This window comes from Symsagittifera roscoffensis, chromosome 7 (assembly GCF_963678635.1).
Source record: "Symsagittifera roscoffensis chromosome 7, txSymRosc1.1, whole genome shotgun sequence".
NCBI classification, from domain to species: Eukaryota; Metazoa; Xenacoelomorpha; order Acoela; family Convolutidae; genus Symsagittifera; species Symsagittifera roscoffensis.
The window spans coordinates 60,194,504-60,219,050 of NC_087068.1; the positions used below are offsets into that span (position 1 = coordinate 60,194,504).

The 24,547-nt window shown below is 37.0% G+C and overlaps 1 protein-coding gene across 1 annotated transcript in view; it reads right to left on the reverse strand.

Annotated features, from left to right (window-relative positions):
- LOC134851254 (uncharacterized) overlaps positions 1-15,530 on the reverse strand; it is a gene marked incomplete at its 3' end in the record, with an annotated part of 180,541 nt that extends 165,011 nt beyond the window's left edge. Inside the window, 1 exon segment of the mRNA XM_063867256.1 lies at positions 14,791-15,530. Coding sequence (XP_063723326.1) covers positions 14,791-14,890 — 100 coding nt within the window.
- Between the last annotated feature and the right edge of the window lie 9,017 nt (positions 15,531-24,547).

The window sequence follows — 24,547 nt, forward strand, 5'->3', positions numbered from 1 at the left end:
TACCGAGCTTCATACTAAGCAACCTTTATTACTCGACGCCCGTCATACCCTAGTCCGTTTGTTGGCCCGAAGCATTTTCATCAAGGCTTAGATTACATGCACTCCGTTTTAAATACAAAATATGCAAAACTTGGGTCGCGTCGACTACTTCGGTCTTTCGAAAATCAATGTGTAACATGCCGTAAACGCACAGCAAGTACTATCCTGCCAAGTATGTCCGATTTAAATGACGAACGTCTCGGATATAAGCAACCACCCTTTGATTATACGGATGTTGTTTACTTTGGACCGCTTTATGTTCCGGTTTGCACGAGCACCGAAAAAAAGGGAACTTCTTTTCACTTGCCTCACCACTAGGGCTGTACACCTTGAGTTTGTGCTATCTCTGGACACTAGTTCTTGTGTCATGGGCATTGAACGGACCATTGCTTGTCGTGGTACACCAAGCACGATCTGTCCACCTTGTCCGAAGCGTGAAGCGCGTGCTTTACGATTTACTAGGCAGTAGGCGACTTACTGAAGAGGCGTTAGGAACAACACTCTGCTTAGTTGAGCAGGCCTTAAACTCGAGGCCACTGAAGCCCCGTTAGCACCGATTCAAGTGAGTTAGAAGCAATAACACCACATCATTTTTTGCTTGGACAACTTTCGCTTTTACCCGGGAACACTTCGATTACAAGAAAAAGTACATGCGAGCGCAGTCGTACGCTAATGCAATTTTGTCCCGCTGGCTTCGCGAATATGTTCAATTACAGGCGGTCTCGTATAGGTGATTGAGCCAGATTGTTCGCGTGGGTACTACCCTCTTGCCCGAACTTTTAAGTTACAATATGGACAAGACGGTTGTGCACGATCCGTCCTTGTTAAGACTGCAAGGCTTGAACCCGAGCGGCCGACCGTTAACCTCGATCCGGTTCTTCCTTTTCAGGGGCGGAGGATGTTGCAACGCAAAGGTAATCTAGAGTATAAATGCATATAAAACAAGTCAGGATGTCTGTCCGGCCAAGATACAAAACTATCACGCCGGTCAACCAAGTTCGAGTCCCCACGGGCCCATGTATTAAAATACCAAAAAAGGGCTTTCTTCCTAATTGACCGTTTTAACTGTTTTTTTTTGTTGGTTTCTAATTAGGTTCAGCCTTGATTAAGGCTGACCCCCAAAAAAGAGCAAATTGTCTCAAGGAAATTATTACCGGTTCTTGTTGAGTTTTCATCCTATTTGACTGTTTTTTTCTTTTTTTTGGTTCTAATTAGTTTCAGCCTTGATTATGGCTGGCCGCCAGAAATAGCAATTTGTCTCAAAGACAACCTTACCGGTTTCTCATCATAAATTGTTTTCAAAATTGGCCCTACTAATGGGCATTATATCAAAATGGGACTGGTCCAGACAAAAATCAGCTATTTTTTCTCACTCTTTTTAAAAAAGGGGTGTTCGGAGCAATAGCATCGATAACCAAATTCATAATCTTGATAATCAGAACAATCATCATAATAATCTGAATATCATCACAATCATAAACAAAATGAACATTATCATATACATGATAATTATAATCATACTGAGTTGAACTATAAGAAAAATAATTTCAAGAATAACTATACGAAAACACAGAATAATCCGACATCATAATGAAAAAAAAAACTAAAAATAGGAGAATAATGGTTTTTTTTTGCCTTTTTCTAAGCTGATTCAATGCTCGGGATATCAGTCCAGTTGATTCTTCGCATAGCAATCTAGGCAGTTTTAAGCAGAGTCATATTACTTTTGTGATAACCCTTTTTGTTTCTTGTTATCAATTTTTTATCACTTTGCGTTGGGAGTGATATAACCAAAAAGACCATTTACCGCTAGTCTACATCAGGCATGGAATAAATCAGCGGCCCAAAAATCCACCTAATGTTTGCATAATTCAACGATGTGTGAAAGATAAAAAAATTATGTAAGTCTGAGTTGAATTTGATAAACAACTGACAACAAATAGTTCTTAGTTGAGGTTCAGTTGAAAAATCCACATTCTTTAAGATTTTCCCGTCTTTTTAGGGACTTTTTTAATCTGTTGTATTGAAATTTAGATCATTTTCAGTAATATCAATTTTAAATGACCATTACCGAAATTTTTCAGTTTTTTCTCTATTTCGTAAAGTTTAAAATTTTTCTCTCATTCGAAAGTCTATTTCAATCAATTTGAATTTGATTTGGATAAAAAAAATTGAGCTCAGTTTGAGATCAAATCAAACCTATTTTAAAATGGTTGACATATATTTGTTTGCAGATTAGATTGAAGATCAGTTCAAAAATATTTAAAAGTGCAACAAATCAATCTTAAGTTTTCTGTTCATCAGTTTTTTCTTAAAACTAATTTTGATGTAATTTTCGTCCTCCTACTTTTTCCATGCTAAATTCGACCTCAGCCCATTTGTTTCAGTGTGACAAGTTTCATCAGGTACGTTTTATAAAAGGAAAGAGAGCCTCAATTTGTCTTTTTTCTCTTTTTTTTTCCAAAATTACTTTTCAATATACTTTTGATAATTTTGAGACCATTTTCAATATCTCGTTCGGGATTTAGAATGAACTAAGGACTTTTAGTGCTTCTTGGGTTGGTTTTTTTTATTCAGAACGAATTCGGCGATTATCTTTATAAGACTCAAATAAATTTTAAAACGTTACAACAAAGACAATGATTCTTTGAGCTCAAGTGGAAAAAGATATTTCTGCTGTTTTTTGTTAAGTTCTAGGGTGTAAAAATTAAGCCTTTTTGTCAGGCGTTATGCGCAAAAACTTATGATCCTTTCGAAAAATTGACAAATGACACTGAAAACGTCTATATACTTATGGCAACTTAAACCGCGCTAAAAAAAATCTAATTTGAAGTGAGGCAATCTAGCTCTTCTTATTAAAACCATATGCGACTGTTTTTTTGACTTGACTATATAAAAAAATATTTAATGTGGCTGTTGATTCGAAAAACTGTGTAGCTTTAGGGGGTTTCTTCTCTAGGTTCGTTCTCTCTTTACTAACGACACCGCAAAGTCTTCTCTTGGGCAGTGAATTCAGCGGGGCGACCGAAATTCACTACTATCTACAAGCCCCAAAGGGTTATTTTGGTGGCAACTATTCTGCATTGTATTAAGTTGCTTGCCCCCTTCTGTGTATTGTTCTTCCGGCTGTCTTGTCTAATCAATACAATCGCAAGAGTTTCCAATGATAAAATAATTTAGATGATTATATGTCCAATTACATAAGGCTCTGAGTAGCCAGGACATAATCTAATAATCAAATCAAAAGGAAAGGGTCCGCAACTTATCAGCGTAATTTCCTCCTTGCAAATAATTTCCAATTAACTCCACTAACACTAAACTGTTCTCTATTTTGAGAACCTCTGACGAGAACTAACTATCTACTACCAATTACCTGACTAACTAGCTATAATTGTTCTCTCTAATTAACTGAGAACCAACAATACTCTCTCTCTCTCTCTCTCTCTCAATATCAGTTGATGTCTTCTCTGACTGAAAACCAACTACTCTTATCGGTAGCTAACAACTGTTCTAACTCTTAAAGGTTCTCCGGTACTCTCCAATTCCTTATCTTTCCTTACACTTAGCTTTAGTTAAGTCACGCCATTCCCTATTGGTCCTGAAATCCGCCTAAATCACCCGTCCGCATATGTTTTAAGACTATATCCTCCCCCTGTCAACTCTGCCAAGTGCCAACTTCGTTTTTTTTTATCACTGTTATCACGTTTTTAGATACCCGGTATGCGGTAGATGTCATAATTGGTCCAAACAAACAATTAACATACGATTATAATCAGCAAATTCCTGACTTCAACTCGAGTTCAACTCAACCTCCAAACTATGCTAAGTTTACTCAGTGACCCTCCTAAAGGGTTTATTTTAAATATCCCATTGACGTTCCGAACTCCTAAGGGTAGGGGGAGGCCTTTTCATGGGTAACTAATTATTTTCAAGCATCTAAAATTTCTCTCTGTGTTCTATTCCAATCCCGACTTTCTAGCTATCAGGGTACGGTAGTTTGTCTTTTAGGGGTCAAATTAAACCAAAAAGTCACCTCCCAGAAACCAAATAAAGTCCCCGTTCGTTCATTCTATTTAGGAGATTGAATTCTCATGCTACTGTCCTATTACTATCAGATTGCTCTGGAACTACTTTTCTTTAGTCTAGTTGAATTGCTATTAATAGATCATTCGCCAAGCTGAACGGAATTCAATGTTTACCAAGTCCACTTCGAATTAATTCTACTACTCCAAGGTTCCAATGTAAAAGCTATATCTCTATCAGCTTCTGCTCTAGTTCCCAATATATATGTTTTCCCCCAAACTTCGGCAAGATGGCCCATTTTCAGTTCCAGCGGTTGGGCTGGGGAATAAGCCACTTTCCGGGGTTAATCCTGGGGGTTTTCTATACAATGTTTGGAGTCAAACACCCAAAGGTCAACTTAAAGTCACCCGGGGGTCAACCTGGGTGAAACTTTCATACATCGGCTCAGAATTCCATGGGGATCCTAAATATCAATTTTCATTCAAATCCCATTAATACTTCACAAGTTATCCCATTTCTAAGGACAATTTCCTAGGAGTCTGAAATTCCAAACTTAAGTTTCCCTTAACTAGGCCTACAACATACTTAAATTTGAGCCCAAAACCGCCGCTAGTTTGCGAGTTCTCATAGGGCCATTTACAATTCCGGGGACCGTTATCACTTGGGGCCGGGGGTTCCGAAGGGTCTGGATTTTTGCATGCCCGGGTCAAATCATCTCTAGTATCCGTCCTATGAGTTTCATAAAGCCCCGGTAGTTTACATTGGGGGGGTGTTTGCAAAATCGGTACCATGTTAAAATCCTTCTTAGTCTCTATTTGTTTTGATCGATTTTGCAATTTGCTACTTAACTTAATGACGAATCAATCTCACGCTCTGGTTACTATAGCATGAATCACAGTAGCATCACCAATTCTATAAACTGTTCAAAGTATATAGTTTATAAAAGTTTTCTCTACGAACATTTTTGGAGAGCAAATACAGGACAGATTGCAATGCACGGCTCCGTCTTGTTTTAAAGATGAGCTTTGTACTAACAGAATTTATTTGAAGCATTCCTGAAGTAGGCACAAGGCTTATAAAGCGTCTCAAAACTGGAGTGTTTAACGACAGATTGGAGTATGAATTTTACGAACTTCATCGTTTCGTAAAAACAGGCATGCCCTTCTGCAACTCTAATTGTTAGAGAAAACTTGTCAGAAATTCGAAAAACTTTACGATAACTTGTCAGAAGTTGCACAAAAATCATTAATCTGTGTGTGCAACTGACCTCAATTTTTGAAACCGTTTTCGGCGTTGGGTTGATCTCAGATCGATGACACTAACAGATTGAGTGGTTCAAAAAATTTGATACGGTTGTGATTCTTTGTTTTCATAGCCGGACATCATTTAATGTGTTTTCAGGCGTAGAGTTCTCAAGTAATTTATGGCGTTAAATTTTTCTTACAATTGTTGCCCTCGTAGTTTAATTGTCCTTAAAATTCCATAATTGTCAAAAAAGAAAAGGGAAAAATACGCCACAATCATCCCTCTCAGTTCTTGTTTGGTGTGACAAAAATTTTTCAGCCATAAAGGTCAATTTGAAATCTGAGAACAATTCAATTCATTTAAAAAGGCGACAAAATTTTGAGGTTCCCTGTTTCTCTATAGACTCTGTTCAGATGAGACGAACGATGATGCACAGTTTTTTAAGAATGCTAAGCTAGGACTGCAAGCTGGAGATCTTTGTATATACAGGGTGTCCAAAAAAAAGATCCCAACTGGCAAAAAAAACGGTCAAATAATCAAAAAACCGAAAAAAAAACATTGGGCGTAGCCGTATATGCAGAGGAGTTTCCCACAACCTGTTCTATCCGTTGAACCCAAAGTCTCAGATGAGGGTAGTTTTTGAGAAATTGTAAGAGTTCCACAAGTTTCGGTCAAAAATCGCGGTGTAAGGTAAAAAGAGACTAGGGTATCAGCCAGGCCCACAGAACAGTTAGTGGACTTGTCATTAGTACCATTTTTTTGGAAAGCGATAGGGTAGTGAAAAAAGGAAAAACATTTCCAAAGCATCTCAAAAAAAAATCCCGATCCGATTTATTTTTAGATTACATGATTTTGTCAAACAGGAACTGCAGCCAAAATTGTTTTTAAAATATGAGAAACTGGGCATCTATACGTTTCAAACTGAGATCAGTATCTTTGGGCATCAATATCTTCCAGACAATGCGACCAGCGCATCAAAATCCATCCGCATCAAAATCTCTGACTGTTAAAAAGGCGAAAAATGTTCGAAATAGTCCAACCCTGAACAGATATTTCAGAACCAAGAGAATCAAGTATCAAAACTTTCTTAGCGCTGAGCATCAATATCTTAGGGCACTAAGCATCAAATTTCTGCCTGTTAACATGTCGAAAGTTGCCCGGAAAAAAACAACCGATAACAGAAACTTCGAACCTAATGGCAGAAATTTGATAGAAGGAAACAACATTTTTTTAGCCCTGGACATTTATCTTTTTCAGACTGAGGTCAAAACTTTTCAGACATTTAGTCTTTCACTTGCATCGATTTTTTTTGCTTTTTTTAATAAATTTTTTTTTGTTGAAATGCCCTTCAACTTTTTTTTCCAAGACAGACTTCAAAGCTTTTTTGAATGCTTCATCTTTTAATGTTTTTTTTCTAATTGGATTTTGAAAATTAGTCTCCAGTTTGAAACTAGACATATAAATGTGTTCAATTGGCATCAAAATATGCATCAGTTTCGAAATTTTAAACTAAAAAGGAAAAGGTAAACGAAAAAGGCAATAGGCAAACAAAGTAAAGTCAAAAAGGCCATTGATCATATATATTATTGCAACAAGACTTATCGAGGTCCGTGAGTTGTTCAGATCGGTGGAACAAATATCGGCATTTCCAGGGCCGTCTTGACTGAAAAAAGCCACAGCTACCTGGGCTGAGGTGCTCGACTCATGACTTTCGATATCCGTTTTCGACTTTTTCAGTCAAACATTTTCCGTCTTGAACTTTTTGAGTCGAACGATGTCCGTTTTCGACTTTGTTCGACTTAACCAGACATTGTTCGACTTTGCTCGAATTTATCGGACATTTTACCGAGAATTTACCGAACCGTCCTAATTTACGGTAAAATTCTCATTTGACCATTTCTATTGAATCAATTGTCGAAAACCTCAGCCTAGCCAGCAGCAAAATATGACAGAAAGAGCCAAGAACTTACAGACCGTAGATTCGTACAGCCCGAGAAGAGGTGTTTGACTTAACACAACCAAAAACAGCTACGTTTTGACCAAACCGACTAAAAATGGCTAAGTTCTGGATTAACTGGATTAAACGAGCATTTAGCAGGTTGACCTCTATACAAAAAATGCACACAATTTTGTAAAAAATAAACAGTGTGGTTTGGTAAACTAAGACATTTTTTTAAATTTTGGAGAGTTTTGAAAACCAGTTTGATCAACCTGAATAAGTCGGCAATTTTGTCGAAGTTTTGAAAAACCCCCTCAAAAAATCTTAAATCCTCGATTGTAATGTTTAATACAGAAACTGTAGGTTGAAGATTCATTATAGATCAAATTTGTACCCTGTTTCTCTAATGGGAAAATTTAACTTTAAATCTTTATAGGTTTTTTTTCCGTTCATGTTCTCATCGACAGATCTTGCGAATTTTATGTTTCAATTTTTTGAATCTTTCTGGTTCTTTTATTTACTATCTCAACCTTTTAAATTTTTTCGAAGACCAAATGGCACCAGAAAAAAACACTTTTTTTGTCGTACCAAGCGGTAGAAGGCCTTTGCTCTCTTAATTTTCTCACAACTTGATTAATTTCGTTCCCCGGTTGACTATACTACAAAAATCCCCTATTTCATAACAGCTGTTTGGTTTAATGGTAGTTTTCAGTATTTTACAGTTTCTGCAAGCAAGCTAAAGTTATTTTGGTTTTTTAATATTATTTTAAAGTACTAAAATTAATTTTAGTTTTTTAAAAACTTATTCAGGTAACAGCTTTCAAACTGCAGTCATAATATCTAATTGTTGCACATTAAATTTCGATACAAAAACAAATTCAACATCTTAATGTCTATCCTGTAAATATTTTAAGGGCTGACTTTGAAAAGCTTGTTTCAGTTTTTTTTAAATCTAAGATAGTAACTTTTAGTCACGTCGGGTTCTTGGTTGGACAGAGTCTTCACAAAATGTTGTGATTTAGTATTTAGTATCTATTAACCTTGACCTCTATAGATTAATCAAGTATCAGTTAATGTCTACTCTACGAAGTCCAGTGGACTCCGCATCACTAGTTGCTCTTTTCAGACATCGGTCAGTTTTCTTTTACTCATTATTTTGATTCCTTTTTAAACTTACATAGTTAGCATCGTTACCAGTGGTATTTACACACTTTTATTGTGGCGCAGTCAACAACTGATTCGAATTTGCGGGGAATACCCGCCTTTTGGCCAAACCACACGGTAGAACCCCTCACCCATTGGAACAACTGGATAGACCAATTTCATCTGGCTATCATTGCTAAGGAAAATCTAGATATAGACAATCTAGAGGAACCAATGGAAGGGGAAACAACGATACCAGTCCTAGAAGGCGCCCCGGATTCAGAAACTGACCCACAGAAGAAATCTAGGGAGGCCAGAAATAAAAAGACCATGCGAGTCTACGAGATAAAAGATTAGCAAAAGAGAAACGAAATTTCGGAGGAATGAGGAGATATGAGGCCGACAAGACGCAAGATCAATTTTATATTTGGCCCTAGGAGCAGAAGGAAAGAGAGTATTTGCTCAAAAACACCCAAGAATAAAAGTCTTAGGAATCTCGTTCAAAGATTTTTTCGAACTACTAGAAGCTGCTTTCATCAAACCGACAAACATAATGCTTGCACGATATAAACTGCTAAGCAGGAAGCAAAAGGATAAGGAATCCTATGAACAATTTTAGGGCGCACTATCAGATTTAGCAAGATCATGCAAAATTGGAATCAAAGCTGAACAGGAGTGGATCAGAGACGTATTGATTTTTAACATGAAAAACTGTGACTTACAACGTAGATTACTTTCGGAATTTCTTAATCCAGTGGATGCACTCAACCAAGCCATCATCGACAAAAAAGGCTGCTACTACCACCTGAAAGAAACAAATATTGCAAGATCATTCAACACGGCAGGAAATTGCGGCAGAGTGTACATAAATTTTAATAATGTAAAAAAGGAACCAACCTTGAACATAGAAAGATCTAATACTTGTATGAAATGCGGAAATGCGTTTATCAAGGTTCATCTGAATGTGTGTCCGGCGAAGGAAATAATCTGTAATATTTGTAAATATAAAGGACATTTTTGAAGACTGTGAAAACCGAAAGGAAGAAAACCCGCTGTAAATACTGTAGAAGAATCTGTAAGTAGTCAGAATTGTTCATACTCCCCAGAAGACCTTCAAGCAAGAAGTGAAGAAAACTTTCGTGGTGTGATTAACGCGTGGACTGAAGAGGGGATCAGCGTCAACGACGACTATTCCAATCTTAACATCAGAACCATCTATGACACCAATGGTATGGAAACCAAAAAATTAGTTAACATCGGTCTGGGAGACCATGAGATAGTTAATCTGAACATTCCAGTGGATTCTGCGAGCACAGTGAGCTTCCTAAAGCCAAACGTCTTGCACGTATGGAGTTGAGAAATCCACAATTAAAAATACACCCAGTAGACAAGAAGACTAGGGAATTATACCGCGGATTTACCAATGATACAATGAACATCATCGGTAAAAATGTAGTTAGAATACAATCCAATGGCTGGATTGCGGATGAAACTCCATTTTTTATAACTTCTCGGCATGAGAGGAATATCTTGGGAAATGATCATTTACCACGAATCGGAATCGAAATAGCCCAACGACAGCCTTTACTACCCGTCAACAACGTAACACTCCCGGATTTGGGTAAGTTAAGCAATCATTCAGACACAATTCTTAATCTGTATCATAAGTACAAAAGATTATTTAACAGAGTAGGAAAATACCGTTGGAAAAAAAAATCACTCATTTCCACTCTCCAATCAAACCTATTCAAACCAAAGGCAGAAGAGTTCCTCTGCATTTACTAGATAGTGTAAAGGTCGAATTGAATAGAATGGAAAAAGAGGGGCATTTTGTGAAACTAAGCAAATGCGTTGAAGACTATTTTTTAGTCCAATAGTGATAGCCAGGATCAAAGACGGTAGTATCAAGTTGGCATTAGCTTCGAAACTTTTAAATAACCAGATACTCAAGAACAATTACCAAATGCCAAACATACACGAGCTTATCGACAACGTAGCTCTCCAACTTTCCAGCAAAGTATCAGGGGAAGTCTGCTTCAGTAATTTAGATCTGAGAAATGCGTACAGTCAACTACACTTATTTACAGACATTTGCGTTATTGCAATTTTAGTATTGTTGGTGGTGAAACCACCGGGACCTATAGATTTTTAACGGGATTTTATAATGTTGTATCCCATTAAATCTTTCAAAATCGATCTTAATTGTTTTTACCTGTCAGATAAAACTTTCTTATTTTTTCTTGCTCATTCACTTTTATCAGTTAATCAGTCCATAAATTCAGTAAACAAAAAGCTATTAGAAAAGCTAAAAATTTCCCTCAGGGCGGAAATTGAAGGAATTTCACCGAACATTAACAACGATATAATGTCGGACATCCGTAAAAAACTACTCACCAAATATAAGGGAGACCTCAAGTTACCAGACATTCCTTTATCTCTCACTGAACACTGCTCAAACAAACGACGAGGACAAATTTCTCAAGGATGTGAAGAAGGCAGTAGAAGAAGGCAGACCATTGGATAGATTCGGAGCTTACCTAAGAAATTTCCAAAGAGACATCCATGTTAAAGAAGAATTGTTATTTAACGATAATAAACTGATAGTACCAGCAGCTCCTAGGTCGCCATTTCTGTCGCTACTCCATGAAACTCACCAGGACAGCTCGGATTGAAATATCTGGCAGAAAACATTTGGTGGCCACATTTGTACAGAGAGATTTATTATCACGGAAAAAACTGTATCCAGTGCATCAAGGCTGGTAAGAATTTAAAAGTGTTTTTGGGTAGGAACAATACGGAGAAATTGCCAATCCTTTCTGAACCAAACGAGGCCGAGGAAGTAGACTTAGACTTTGCCGGTCCTTTGGACAAAAATTGGGGCAACTCAAAATACCCTTTACTTTGCATCGACCGCTTCTCAAAGTTCCCGTCAGCAGAGGTAGTGAATAACACCTCGGCTTCTTCGATTTTAGCATTCATGACAGATTATTGCCCTCTTCATGGATTTCCGAAGTCTGTTATAGTCGACCATGGGTCATGTTTTATTTCAAACGAATTTAGAAACTTCTGCAAGAAGAACAACCTTAAATTGATTCTATGCACTGTCGGGGATCACAAATCCAATGGAGTTGTAGAATGATTCATTTACACGGTTGAACCAAAACTCTTGGCAATGTCGTTTAACGATCCAAAACCATTTTAACTACGGCTATTGATAAAGTCATCTGGAATATTCGTTCAACGAAAGAATCATCCATTGGATGCCCTCCTTTTTCAAAACAATTTATTAGATCGCCTAACACGTTTTGGAAGTCCCTGGTCTCACACGCGATTAATTTAGATAAAGGGAAGTCAAAATTGTCAAAGGATAGAGCTCAAGACTGGGGAGAAAATGACGCATTCGAGGACGGTTATCTGGAGAACACAGCGGCAGACAAAAGGGGGTATGAAAGTGACCCATTGGACAAACTAGTCAGAAACCTTCAGCGAGCCCCATTGTCAAACCCATTCAGCCAAAGAGGTAACTGGTTTAGGAAGGCAGTTAACCGAAGGGAAGGAGAACCTTATTTTAAACCACTTGGGGAAAAACCGTTGTCGGATACGAAACATATGGTTACATTAGACAATGGACATATGCTCAGAAAATCCGACTTAGCTTTTAATAAAACTCAACCGTCGGCTCCCAATAAATTTTCAGCAGTTCCGAACTCGATAAACAATAGTCATGATTTAGCAGGGAAATGAAAGAGAAACTCTCCATTGAAGAGACCAGACTCGAACGAAGGAGGCCCATCGACGAGCTATAAGCCAACGAGAGAAAAGGCGATGAAAACCCCGAGTCTTAAAGGTTCAAAATTTGCGTATAGTGAGTTAGCTTCCTCGCTAGAGTTAGACCTTTGGGACAAAGTTATCGATGATTATTTGGGTACGGACTCGGAAATTGTATATAATACACCGACTTTTAAAATTGATAGTGATTTAGATCAGTCAGGACCAACCTTAGCGAGTAAAACCAACACTCAGACGATGATTATTCTCCCAACGGGCACAAGCGATAATCTAATCAGGATGGACAGCTCTTCGGAAAAGACATTGGAGACGCCCAAAACCCCGAAAAGCAACAAATCACGGCCCAGAAGGAATCAATGCTCTCCATAATTTTACGGAGACAGGCGCTTCATAGACCAGGTGACCCTAGGAGCAGAATCAATTGAATTAGAGGATTCCGACGACGAACCCGTGATAACTTTCTCCGGTTCGAAAAGTCTACAGACGACCTTTCCCTCAGACTCTCCATCGGACTACCTGACACCACTCGAAGATATACCTTCCCATCCAACACTGGTGGCGGAAACTACACAAGGCTCCTCGTCAACCACTACTTCTTTAACGCCAAAGATCGCGGTACTAACCTCTCCATTGGAAGAAATCAGACCTGACATTCAGGACGATGACGGGAGCAGTATATCTTCAGGCATAGACACAGATGTAAGGAAGGAGGCCGACAGTTTCCATGATATATTTAACGCCACATACTAAAACTCCGAAAACTTAAAAACACGTTTAGCATAACTTTTAGTGCTGATTTGTGTTCTCCATTTGTTACTCATTTTACGTATCTGTACTAATTCTCAAATTGAGCGATTTTGTACATTTTAATTTGTTAGTTATGTAGTTTAGCTTGTTTAGTTTGTTGATATGTCACATAACCCCAATTGTACATAACATTATGTCAGCTGTACATCGCTGTAGGTGTCTATTTATTCTTGCAGGTAGCCTGTATATATTACCATATAATCATCTCCATTGTAAATTGTTATCTCTGTGAATTTCCATTGGTGCTAATTGCCATTACTTTTTGTTTCAACTTTGGCCCTGGAGGAGTGAGGGGAGAATGGAGTATATATGTGATATTGGCTACATTGGGGAGTGGGCAGATATAAATTTTTGTGCAGTGGGGAATGTTGTGATTTAGTATTTCAGTATCTATTAACCTTGATTTCTATAGATTAATCACGTACCAGTTAATGTCTACTCTACCAAGTCCAGTGGACTTCGCGTCACTAGTTGCTCTTTTAAGACATCGTTCAGTTTTATTTACACATTATTTTTATTCCTTTTTAAACTTACATAGTTAGCATAGTTCCAGTGGTATTTACACACTTTTATTACAAACAAAAATGTTTTTTTTTTTTTTTTCAACTTTTTCCTTTCATTGTCGGTTTTTTAAACAGACTAGCGCTATAACCCTCGTCCCCTACCCCCAAAACATATTTGTGACAAAAAAAGGAAATTTAAAGTTTCCGGGTACGCAATATATGCTTGTCATACAATTCCATACTATAAAGTTATGCCTTTCCATATTTAAAAAAAATGGTAAGAAAAAGACATGATAAACATTTTTTATTTAGTTAAGAATTTTATCGTAGACATTTTTGCTTGATTGAGTTTCTGTACGCCTTTCTTCCATATCATTTTTTTGAAAGGTTCACCCTGAAAAACAAAAACCAAATCTTTCTCAAAAGGAAAAATAACCAACAGGTTCAACGGCATTAAAATTGCTCATTATTCTACGCATTGATAGGTGGCAAGTGAATAAAACAAAATCATGTTTACCTATAATTGTAGCTAAATATCAATTTTTTTATATATGCTACGAAGCCTCTATTTCGAAAAATTCAAATGTTGAAAGTCGTGGCCTGATTTTATGGTAGCTTTAGGTTATACTTTATTATTTTATAAAGAAAATTTCAAATTCTGCCATCACCCAGAATCCAAATGTTATTATTTATTCTTTCATGCAAAAACATTGTGCGTGAACAGTGAACAACGTTATATGTAAAAAAAATTACAAAGTTCATGAAATTGTTTTAGCGACTCAATTTAGAACTAAAAAATTTTTTTTTTCTTCTCAGTTTTGACTATTTTTCTTTGAAAAAAATCTCATCAGGCAATTTTCATCAAAAGAAATTGTATAATATGCACATTTTTAACCAAAAAAAAAATTCGGTGAACATGTTTTCATTCAACTTATGTCCGATGATTAGAAAGGATTTTCGAAACAAAACATTGGGTGGAAAAATGCAAAAAATGCTTAACGTAAATTTTTCATAAATGGGACTTATATGATAAACATTTGATCCATACAACCAATGTATGGAAGTGTATGATAAGCGTTTTTTTGCGTAGTGATTACGGAGGTGGTAACGTGGAAAAACAAGAAAACTTGTAAAATTATTATAAACAAATCAAGCAGCGCTAAGCAACTTTATTTCACATTACCTTTCCAGTGCCAATCTCTTTAATAAGTGCTGAGTTTTTGTGTTAGACACGTGGTTTATGCTAATTGCAACGCGTGGGTTGTCAAACTTGAATTAGTTTTTTCGGAGGGGTGTACTCACTTGTCTTCGGAATGTGATGATGAGAAGATGTGGTGACACATGGCCGGTTGTTGTCTTCAGTCGGTTCTCGCAGTAAAACCGTCAGTCTAAATTTGCCCATTTTTGGTCTTCCTTTCTCAATAATCACTCAAAACACTCAAAGATTGGGATCAATAATTGAAGATTGTGTATTAATCAATTTGATAAGAAAAATTAATTTGGGACGAAAACAGTTTTTTTTCCCAATAAATCAGGCCAAATGATTCAAAAATGGAGGAATTAAAAGTTATAGTTTGAGATTGAAAAGGGCAAGTTAAGTAGATTAATTATGAGTGAATGACACTGTTGGGATAGAATGAACAATAGATTAACTTTGGGAACATGAGATGATCGGTTGGTTACTTGGATGCTTTTCAGTTGCCTGCTTCTTTTCTCCTAGGCGGAAGTTAAACAGAGCGCAGTTGAGAAGAGGGAGTTATAAAGAGAGGCCCACTTCATTGGGGCAAACAATCCAGCCGCAATCAACTGCAAAGTCTTCACCACAGTTCCCCGTCAGGTGTTTATTGGCTTGTATTACACTCAAGCATGACTTCGCTTTCTGTCGCCCAGTAAACTGTTGCCATTCTAATTTGTTTGTTTGTTTGTTTTGTGGAAAAGTGGCTGTTGCCTTGGGTAAACTGTAAACTGTAATATGATTTGTGTTGTTTTGTTTTGATTTGTTGTGGAAAGAAAATTGAAAAAAAAGTATTGATTAGGGAACTATAGCGCGTGAACGAAAGTGTGCATTCTTATTTGAAAGTCTACAAGAATGTGTGCGGAGGAGGGAGTGGATAAGGGGGAGGGGGGGGGGCGTGGAGCGGGTTAGGTCAGTTGCATTTGAGTGAGGGGTGGGGGGTGGGGTCGCGGGCGCCGTATTGTTGTTTGATCGGGGAAGCAGTTGGTAATCGGCCACTGGCTAGGGTGAAAGAAGGGATCTGGATATGCGTGGCTGAGAATGAGAGAAACAAGTGAACTCAACTCATTTGGTTCAAAATGTTAACCCCCTCTTTGTGCGTCCATTTACCTACTGTGGCGGGGGTGCCCTGTTCAAGCTACTCTATACCGTCATTATACTGTTTCATATTACAGGTTTTTGGATTTGTTTTCATTCAAGGGCGGGAGCTGAGTAGTATATCTATAGTTACTTTTAGTTGGTTTTATTTTGTTACTGCTGCAGCTGAGGATTTGTTTTCATTGAGGATGAAGATTGGCTTTCACTGATTTCTTTTGCTCATACTTATATGGTATGCTGCAGTTGGAACAGTAATATTGCTTTAATTTGTTTCACTTCCTTCTGTTTCCTTTGGAAATTGGGGAAGGGGGGGGGCTTAAATTATTTACACTTTGAGACAAAATTTTGCGTCTGCGTTGGTTGTTATTATTGGGTGGTCGGTTGGGTTGGACAGGAGAGAGAGAGAGGAAGGGGGGGGTGATGTAGAGTTGAGACAGAGTTGGTTTCCGTTTGGCGTGGCTTTGATTCGCTTCCTGTTAGCACCTCCTCCCTTCCTAACTAACTCTAACTCTATCCCCACCACACCTTTGCCTGATTGTGAACAGTCAGTCCGGCTATAAGGTCAGGGGCCAACAGAATGGCCTGTTTAGAAGAAACTAGAGAGGGAGAGAGAGAGAGAGAGAGAGAGAGAGAGAGAGAGAGAGAGGAGAGAGAGAGAGAGAGGGCCCCGGGTTGAGGTGACAGGAAAAATAATCGCTGATTCAGAGCTATCTCAATTTTGTAGAAAAACTCATGGCTAATTCAGACATTTCCCCGTTTTATGAAATTTTTAGCACTGGTTCAAGGTCAATTCATGGCTATTCATACTCTCAGTGTTCTCGCTAGAATTCATCGCGAGAAAACTCAAGGTCGTAACTAATGAATTTTCTGGCGAACGAAGAACGGTGTGTGGGAGAAGACGAACACTGAAAGATCGAAACAAAGTTCACAAATTGCTCAGGCGCTGTTTTAAAGTTTATTTTTTCAGGTTTTCATTTTTGATTTTTTCATTTATGTCAGTTCGATATTCTTTGTTGACCTGTAATTTCCGATAATTACGGTTAACTTACATATGAAATGAAATCTTGTCAATCAACCAGCTACCCGAAACCGATCTACCTCAGAACCGAAACGAGGCAGAAATACTTGGCGTTAATCATGGATAATTTAGCCATGTTAAATCCCTGAATCAGCGCTGAAAGAAAAGTTCAAAAATTTCAAACTGATGTTTTGTAATGTGTCTTGTTTTCGGTAAAAATAGCCTTTTTACCAACGGTAAAAATTGTCGCCATTTTTTGGTTATAAATAGCCGCAAAATGTCACCGTTTTTTGTGACTCCGACTTGCGCTTTAGAACTAAACTATAGCGACGTAATTTCTGGTTGATTTTTTCACCGCTGCTTGTAATTTAACTAAAATTGACTTCGTATATTTTCTTTTGATTTTTTTTCGCTTAAAAGCTGATTCTCCCCAGATGGTTTTGGCCAACTGGAAGAAGAGATGTGTAAAAATTGATTGCAGTGTTAGTTTTGCCAATTCCGGTTGCAAAAAAAATCGGATTTAGTTTGACCGTGCCTGTCGAGCACCTCAGCCCGGGTAGTCGGGAAATTTTAAGGATTGAGATATCCCTAACTCATAGGTTCTGTGGGTTATTGCGCTGAAATTCCATCTCTGACTCAGACTCATGGATGACTCATGTCTGATTCAAACTGAAATTTAGCGCTAATTTAGCGATGATTTAGCCCTGATTATGGATAAAGTGACCATGATCACATATATATAGTAATTCCTGCAAAATCTCTGAATTAGTGATAATTATTTCTGTCAACTCAACCCGGTGGAGATATTTAAAAGCGAACGGGAATTCTCTTTTTGCTGGCAAGTTGCTGGCGCTAATTGTTTCTCATGCGCCCGCCATCAACAAAAATTGGCTCAAAAACTGATCAAACTGGTCATAATGTGCACGGCTGAGTCATTTATTGATTTGCAACTTAAAATTCTGACTACACCCCAAATATTGTGTTGTTAGTTTAATAGTTTGTTCAGCAATTTGGGCATACTTCAGGAAAATCAAAAACTGTTGGGACTACACGTAAATGAAATAAGCTAGCAATGGTAATGAAATCAGTTATGCCTGTTGATTCCACCGTTAAAAAACAATTTTTGAAAGCTATCCAGGAACAAAACGCTGAAAAAGACAGTTTGGTTTTCTGAGGTCAAATACATCTGTGCCCTGAGCTTTTTAAAACTGAAAAAAGAGAAGGAGAGGAAAGGGTCTAGACAGTGAGAAGAGAATAGTGTAAATCCATACTGTGCACATTGTTCGCAATTGCATAAAAAGCTTTTTGTTTGACATTGAAAACGAGAAATGAGCACAGTAGCGAAGGTTCATAATTGGAAGGTTATAGATTCCCCCTATCCGAGATCGATTCAAAGCAGATGTCAAACTGAAATGACTCAACCCTTGAGGAAAATTTATTTGTTTGTTTACCGTGAACGATTGATCAATCTGAAAGATGGCTGCTGCCCGGGTTGACCTCGGTCATACTATGTTGTATGATCTCTACCGAATCCGTACGGATTGGCGGCTAAAGTGATAACTCAATAAGAAATAGAAGTTAACTGACATAAAATCTCTTTTCTCAACACGGGTTGAAGTGTTCGACTCATGATTCGACCGACACGGTCAAACGGAGTCCGATTTCCGTCGCAAATTAAGACGGTCGAACGAACACTATAATCGAAAAAAGTCGAATCATGAGTCGAACACGGTCGAATCATGAGCCAAACAGGGTCGAATCATGAGTCGAACAGAGTCGCAACAAAGCAAATTTGCGTCGCAGAAAGTCGCAACATGGGTCGCGCAAAGTCGCAACATGGGTCGCTCAAAGCCTAACATGGGTCGCGTAAAGCTTATGTATTGGAATTGATGTCTGATTTTTTGCTTGCATAAGCGTTATACTGATGCAGATTGCAAAATCATCCAGTGTATTTTTAATGTATTTTTAATGCGCAGTTAGCTAGGTCAACATATTTGCTGATCAAATGCATGACAGCCACGACAAGGCCTATACTTGGTTCCAACCTAAATTATAAGCAATCTTTTTAGGGTAACAACAAATTAGATACCACATAAACTGAAAGCTAGAAGAAACATCAATCAGAAAAGATAAATGAATTTTAACAAACAAAATACGATTACTAAATGAAACACACGTACCGCGCAGCTAAAAATAGAAATAAGTTTTGGTACCATATGTACGAATCGACTGTTTCCATTTTTTTTCAAATTATCGTTAAAAAACTTTTAAAGAGGTGCAGCACGTTCTCCGCTGTAAAAAAGACAACCGATTGATATTGAAAATTGGTAAATCCAAAATTCGAAAAAAAAAAACAAAATTTTCACCTTCCAAAACCCGACAAAAAATACCAAGATGCTTTTTACTGAGAGTTCAGAAAAAGTTTTGAACACTTTAAAAAAATTAAAACCAACACTCAGACTCTAATTCAGCTAGCTTCAGGAGAATTTAGCCCAAAAAACTTATTTTTTCGAAGATAAGATCCAAAATGAAAATGGTAAATTAGACATTGTCCAGTTTTTTTTGGAACCATATGCACGAATCGACTGCTTCCAAGCAACAATTAAAATTCTTGTTGAAAAATTATTTACACTGGCGGCACACACTCTCCGCCTGAGAAATACAAGAAATCAGATTGAGACTGAAGATTAGTCAACCCAAACTTCAAAAAGTTACAAAACTTTTACCTCCAAAAAACCGAAAAAAAGTCAATAAGAGATGCTTTTTCACTGAGAGGTCAGAAAAGATTTTTGTACAGTTTCGAGTGTTTTGAATTTATTGTTTAAAAACTTATGAAAGGGCGCCGCACGCTCTCTGCCTGTGAAGTATAAGATAATAAGAGATAATAGATTGAGACTGAAGACTAATAAATCCAAAATTCGAAAAATAACAGGTTTTTCAACTTCAAATAACCGACAAAAAAAGAAGACGCTTTTTCACTGAGATGTCCGAAAAAAATTTTGCACAAATTTGAGCAATCAAAACCATCACTCAGACTCTGAATCAGCTTGCTTCGGGACTGTTTCCAAGAAACAATTAGAAATATTGTTGAAAAAACATTTAAACAGGCACCGCACACTCTCTGCCCGTGAAGTAAAAATTTATCGATTGGGATTGAAGATTAGTAAAACCAAAAATTGAAAAACAAATTTACCTTCAAAAAACTGACAAAAATTCAAAACAAGATGCTTTTTTGCTTAGAGGTCAGAAAAGGCATTTGTACAATTTCCAGCAATCAAAATCAACACTCAGACTATGAATCAGCTTGCATCGGGAGAGTTTTGACCAAAAAGCTTTTTCTCTACGAGAAGATCCAAAATATAAATGCTAAATATGAAGTTATCCAGTTTTGTATGGTACCATATGCACAAATTGTCTGTTTCCAAGAAATAAGTAAAATCATTGTTAAGCAAACCTTTAAGCAGGCACAAAACATTCTCTGTCTATGAAGTAGAGGATAACTGATTCAGAATGAAAGTCGGTAAAATCAAAAGCCGAAAAATAAAACTTTTTCACGTTTCAAAAATCTACAAAAAACAAGATGCTTTTTCACTGAGAGTTCAGAAACAGTTTCTGTACATTTTCGAAAAATAAAAACCGAACACTCAGACTCCGAATCAGCTTGCTTCGCGATAGCTTTGCCCATACATTTTTCCCCTCAAACATAAGATCCAAGATATAAACGGTAACTAACACGTTCTCCAGATTTTTAGTACTATATGCAATGCACGAATCGACTGTTTTCGAGAACGATTTAAAATTATTGTTAAAAGAACATTTAAACATGAGCAAGTCATTCTCTGTCTATGAAGTAAAGGATAATCGATTCAGGTTAGAGTTGTTAAAACCAAAAGTCGAAAAATAACAAAACTTTTACGTTCCAGAACCCGACAAGAAATATATCAAGATGCTTTTTCACTGAGAGGTCAGAAAAGGTTTTCGTACAGTTTAAAAAAATCAAAAACAACACTCAGACTCTGAATCAGCTAGCTTGGGCAGAATTTTGCAAAAAATTTAAACGTAAATATGACCTTCTCCAATTTTTTTTTCTACCATATGCCCGAATCGATTGTTTCCAAAAAGTGTATTAAGTTATCGTTACAAAAATCGACTGTTTCGAAAAATTTGTTTCTAAGATTTGGAGAAAACTATTTCGGCGTTAGTCAATCCTAAATGTCAAAAAGTAAACCAGACAAAATTTTATTAGATTCTCTTTCAATAATTTTGTTTATTTGGAAGTTTCTCTAAACACTGAGATAGAAAAACAGTCGTGACAATTTTAATGATGATTCTTTTTCCTTTTTTTGAAGCTAACTCGTTTTTTCTATAAATCGGAAACTGGAAACACGCCTGAATTCCTAAGACGTCATACTTGCGCAAATATGCATTAAGACAGAAAGCATTTCGGCTCAATCTAGCGCTTCTCTATAAGAAAAACAGTTAGATTTTTTCTGTAGGGTGACTTTAATTTTAACAGATAGCTGTGAGCTACGCTAGACAACTTGATGAACTCAATGGTCATTGTTGAGTCAATCCAGTCAGGTTGACGACCCAGATTGCGTCAATTTTCCGAAGAAAAATGTCTACCCTATTTAAATGGTCATTTCAACTCAGGCTCGCGAAACAATGGGAAAAAGCATCAAAAGTGCCAAAATTGACATGACAAGTAAGGAAGGGAAATTTTTTTCTCGAATCTGCTGCCAAATTGGCCTTTACACGACTGAATTGTTTCATGAACAAATTTTGAGCTCATCGAGCTAGCTAGGGTAGCCTACATGTATTCGTGAAAATGAAAAATAAAATCATGCGCAAAATACTGTTGTCATGACAAATAAGCTAATGTAAATATGGGTTTTCTGGAAACTGATGTCAAATCGGTCGTCAACATGACTGGTTGATTCATGATGGACCTTTGAGCTCATCGATCTATTTAGGGTTGCCTACAAGTATCCGTGAAAAAGAAAAAAACTGCGCAAGAAATTGGTCACAGAGAGCGACAAAAAAAACATTTTTTTTAAAAAAAGAAGCACTGCATTGAGCCAAAAGTTAAAGTATCGTATAGAGATTTTCAAGCATTTGTCTTTGCCCTAATTTATAGAAAAACCGAAAAACTTTCGAAAAACAAGGGAAAAATTTCATCAAAGTACCAGAGTTGACATGATAAGTTAGCAAATTTTTCTGGAAACTGATGCCAAGTAATTCTTCAAATGACTGAAATATTTCATTTATAAGCTTTGAGCGCATCAGTTTTCTAGTGTAGCCTACAAGCATCCGTGAAATTATAAAAAACCGTACGCAGAAATTTTTTTGTAGAGAGCGGCAGAAAAAACATAACTTGTTTTAAAAAGAGGCCCTATATCGAACCAAATACTTTTTGGCCTACGGCAGACTAGCATGAGTATGATTACTGGTGGGTCAAACTAATAGGTTTTTGATAGAAAAAAAAGTTCGGTAGTTTCGATAGTTGTTACCCTTGTTTTCGAAACTTATTTTCTTGTTAGTTGGAACAAAGACCGAACCAAAAAAAATTTACGCTAAAGTCAAACACGACAAAAAGCATCTGAGCTTGATTTAAGACCTCTCTGTGTAACATATTGTTTTTTCTGCCGCAATCTGTAACAAAATTGTTGTGGCATGACTTTTTCATTCTCATGAACTCCGCTATGCTACCCTAGGTAGCCTGATGAGATAAAAATTCATAAATGAATCAACCTGGCAATTCGAAAAAAAGATTTGGCATCAATTTCCAGAAAGAGGGTAATTACTTTACCCAGCATGTCATGTCAACTCTGGTAATTTTGATGACTCTTTCCCATTGGTTTTCGAACCTATTGTTTTTTTCCATAAATTGGAAACACGTCTGAAAGCCCTAGAAGTCAGACTCGCGCCAATCTGTATTATGCTAGAAAGCATTTTCGCTCAATCTAGCGCTTCTCTATAAAAACAGTTACGTTTAATCGCATGACTACTTTCTTTTTCACGGATACCTGTGATCTACTATGAACAACTTGATGAGCTCAAAGCTCATTCATGAGTCACTTCAGTCAGGTTGACAACCTATTTTGCATCACTTTGCCGCAGAAATCCAAATACCCGACCTAATTAGCCTTGTCAACTCAGGTTCAAAAAACAATGTGAAAAAACATTGAAAGTCCCTGAGTTGACATGGCAAGCAAGGTAGGGAAAAACATTTTTTTCCGGAATCTGAAGCCAAATCGGTCTTTATTATGACTGGAATGTTTCATGAATAAACTTTGAGCTCAGCAAGTTATCTAGGATAGCCTACAAGTATCCGTGAAAAAGAAAAAAAACAGCACAAAAAATTTGTTACAGAGAGCGACAAAAAACCATTTCTTTGAAAAAAACGAAGCACTGCAAGGTCAAAAGTGAAGTATCGTGGACAAGATTTTTAGAGATTTTTCAAGCTTTTGTCTTTGCCCTATTTTAAAGAAAAAAAGAAAAACCGAAAAACCGAAAAACAAGAGGAAAATTTCATCAAAAGTACCAGAGCTGACATGAGAAGTTAGCTAACTTTTCTTCAAACTGATGCCAAGTAAGTCTTCAAATTGACTGAAATATTTCATTTATAAGCTTTGAGCGCATCAAGATTTCTAGTGTAGCCTACAAGTATCCGTGAAAACTTTAAAAAACCGTACGCAGAAATTTTGTTGTAAAGAGCGGCAGAAAAAACATAATTTGTTTTAAAGAGAGAACCTATACCGAACCCAAATATTTTTTGGCCTACCGCAGACCAGCATGAGTATGATTTCTAGTGGATTAAATTAATAGGTTTTTGATAGAAAAACTAAGTTCGATAGTTTCGATAGTTTTTACCCTTGTTTTTCGAAATTTGTTTTCTTGTTAGTTGGAACAAAAACCGATCGTTAAAACCCCTAAAAGAAGATTTTTACGCCAGAGTCAGACACGACGAAAAGCATCTGAGCTTGGCATAAGACCTCTCTGTGTAACAAATTGTTTTTTCTGCCACAGTCTGTAACCAAATTTTTTTGGCATTTGGTATGACTCTTTCATTCTCACGTTATCAAGTTATCTAGGATAGCCTGCAGGTGTCCGTGAGAATGAAAAAAAAAAACTTGCACAGAATGGTGTTACAGAGAGCGACCGAAGAAAGCTCACTTTTTTGAAAATGAAGCCCTATTTTTAGCCCAATACACGATTTCTAGCGTACTTCAAATTAGCGTGAACATGATTTTCAAGGGTTTCAGAGGTATGTCATGCTTCCAACTATAAAAAAGCACGACAAATGCGTTCGAAAAAAAAACAAAAAGAAAACCACAAAAGTACCAGAGTTGACATGACAAGTAAGATAAGCTAAACAGCATTCTTCAGTCGTCAACATGACTGGATTGATTCATGATTGAACCTTGAGCTCATCGAGCTATCTAGGGTTGCGTCCATAAAAAAGATTAAAACCACCGCGCAGCCCTAATTTAAATGAAAACGTTTTCTATCGTACTACAAACTCTCGCGGTTTTGATTTTTAGGAGTTTCAGGCATATATCTTTGTTCCAACTGAAGAAAAACCATAACACGTCCGGAAAACAAGTGATAAAAACAATCAAAAGTACCAAAAGGGTACGGTAAATTGCAATTATCTAGAAACTGATGCAAAATTGGTCGTCAATATGATTGGACTGATTCATGAATGA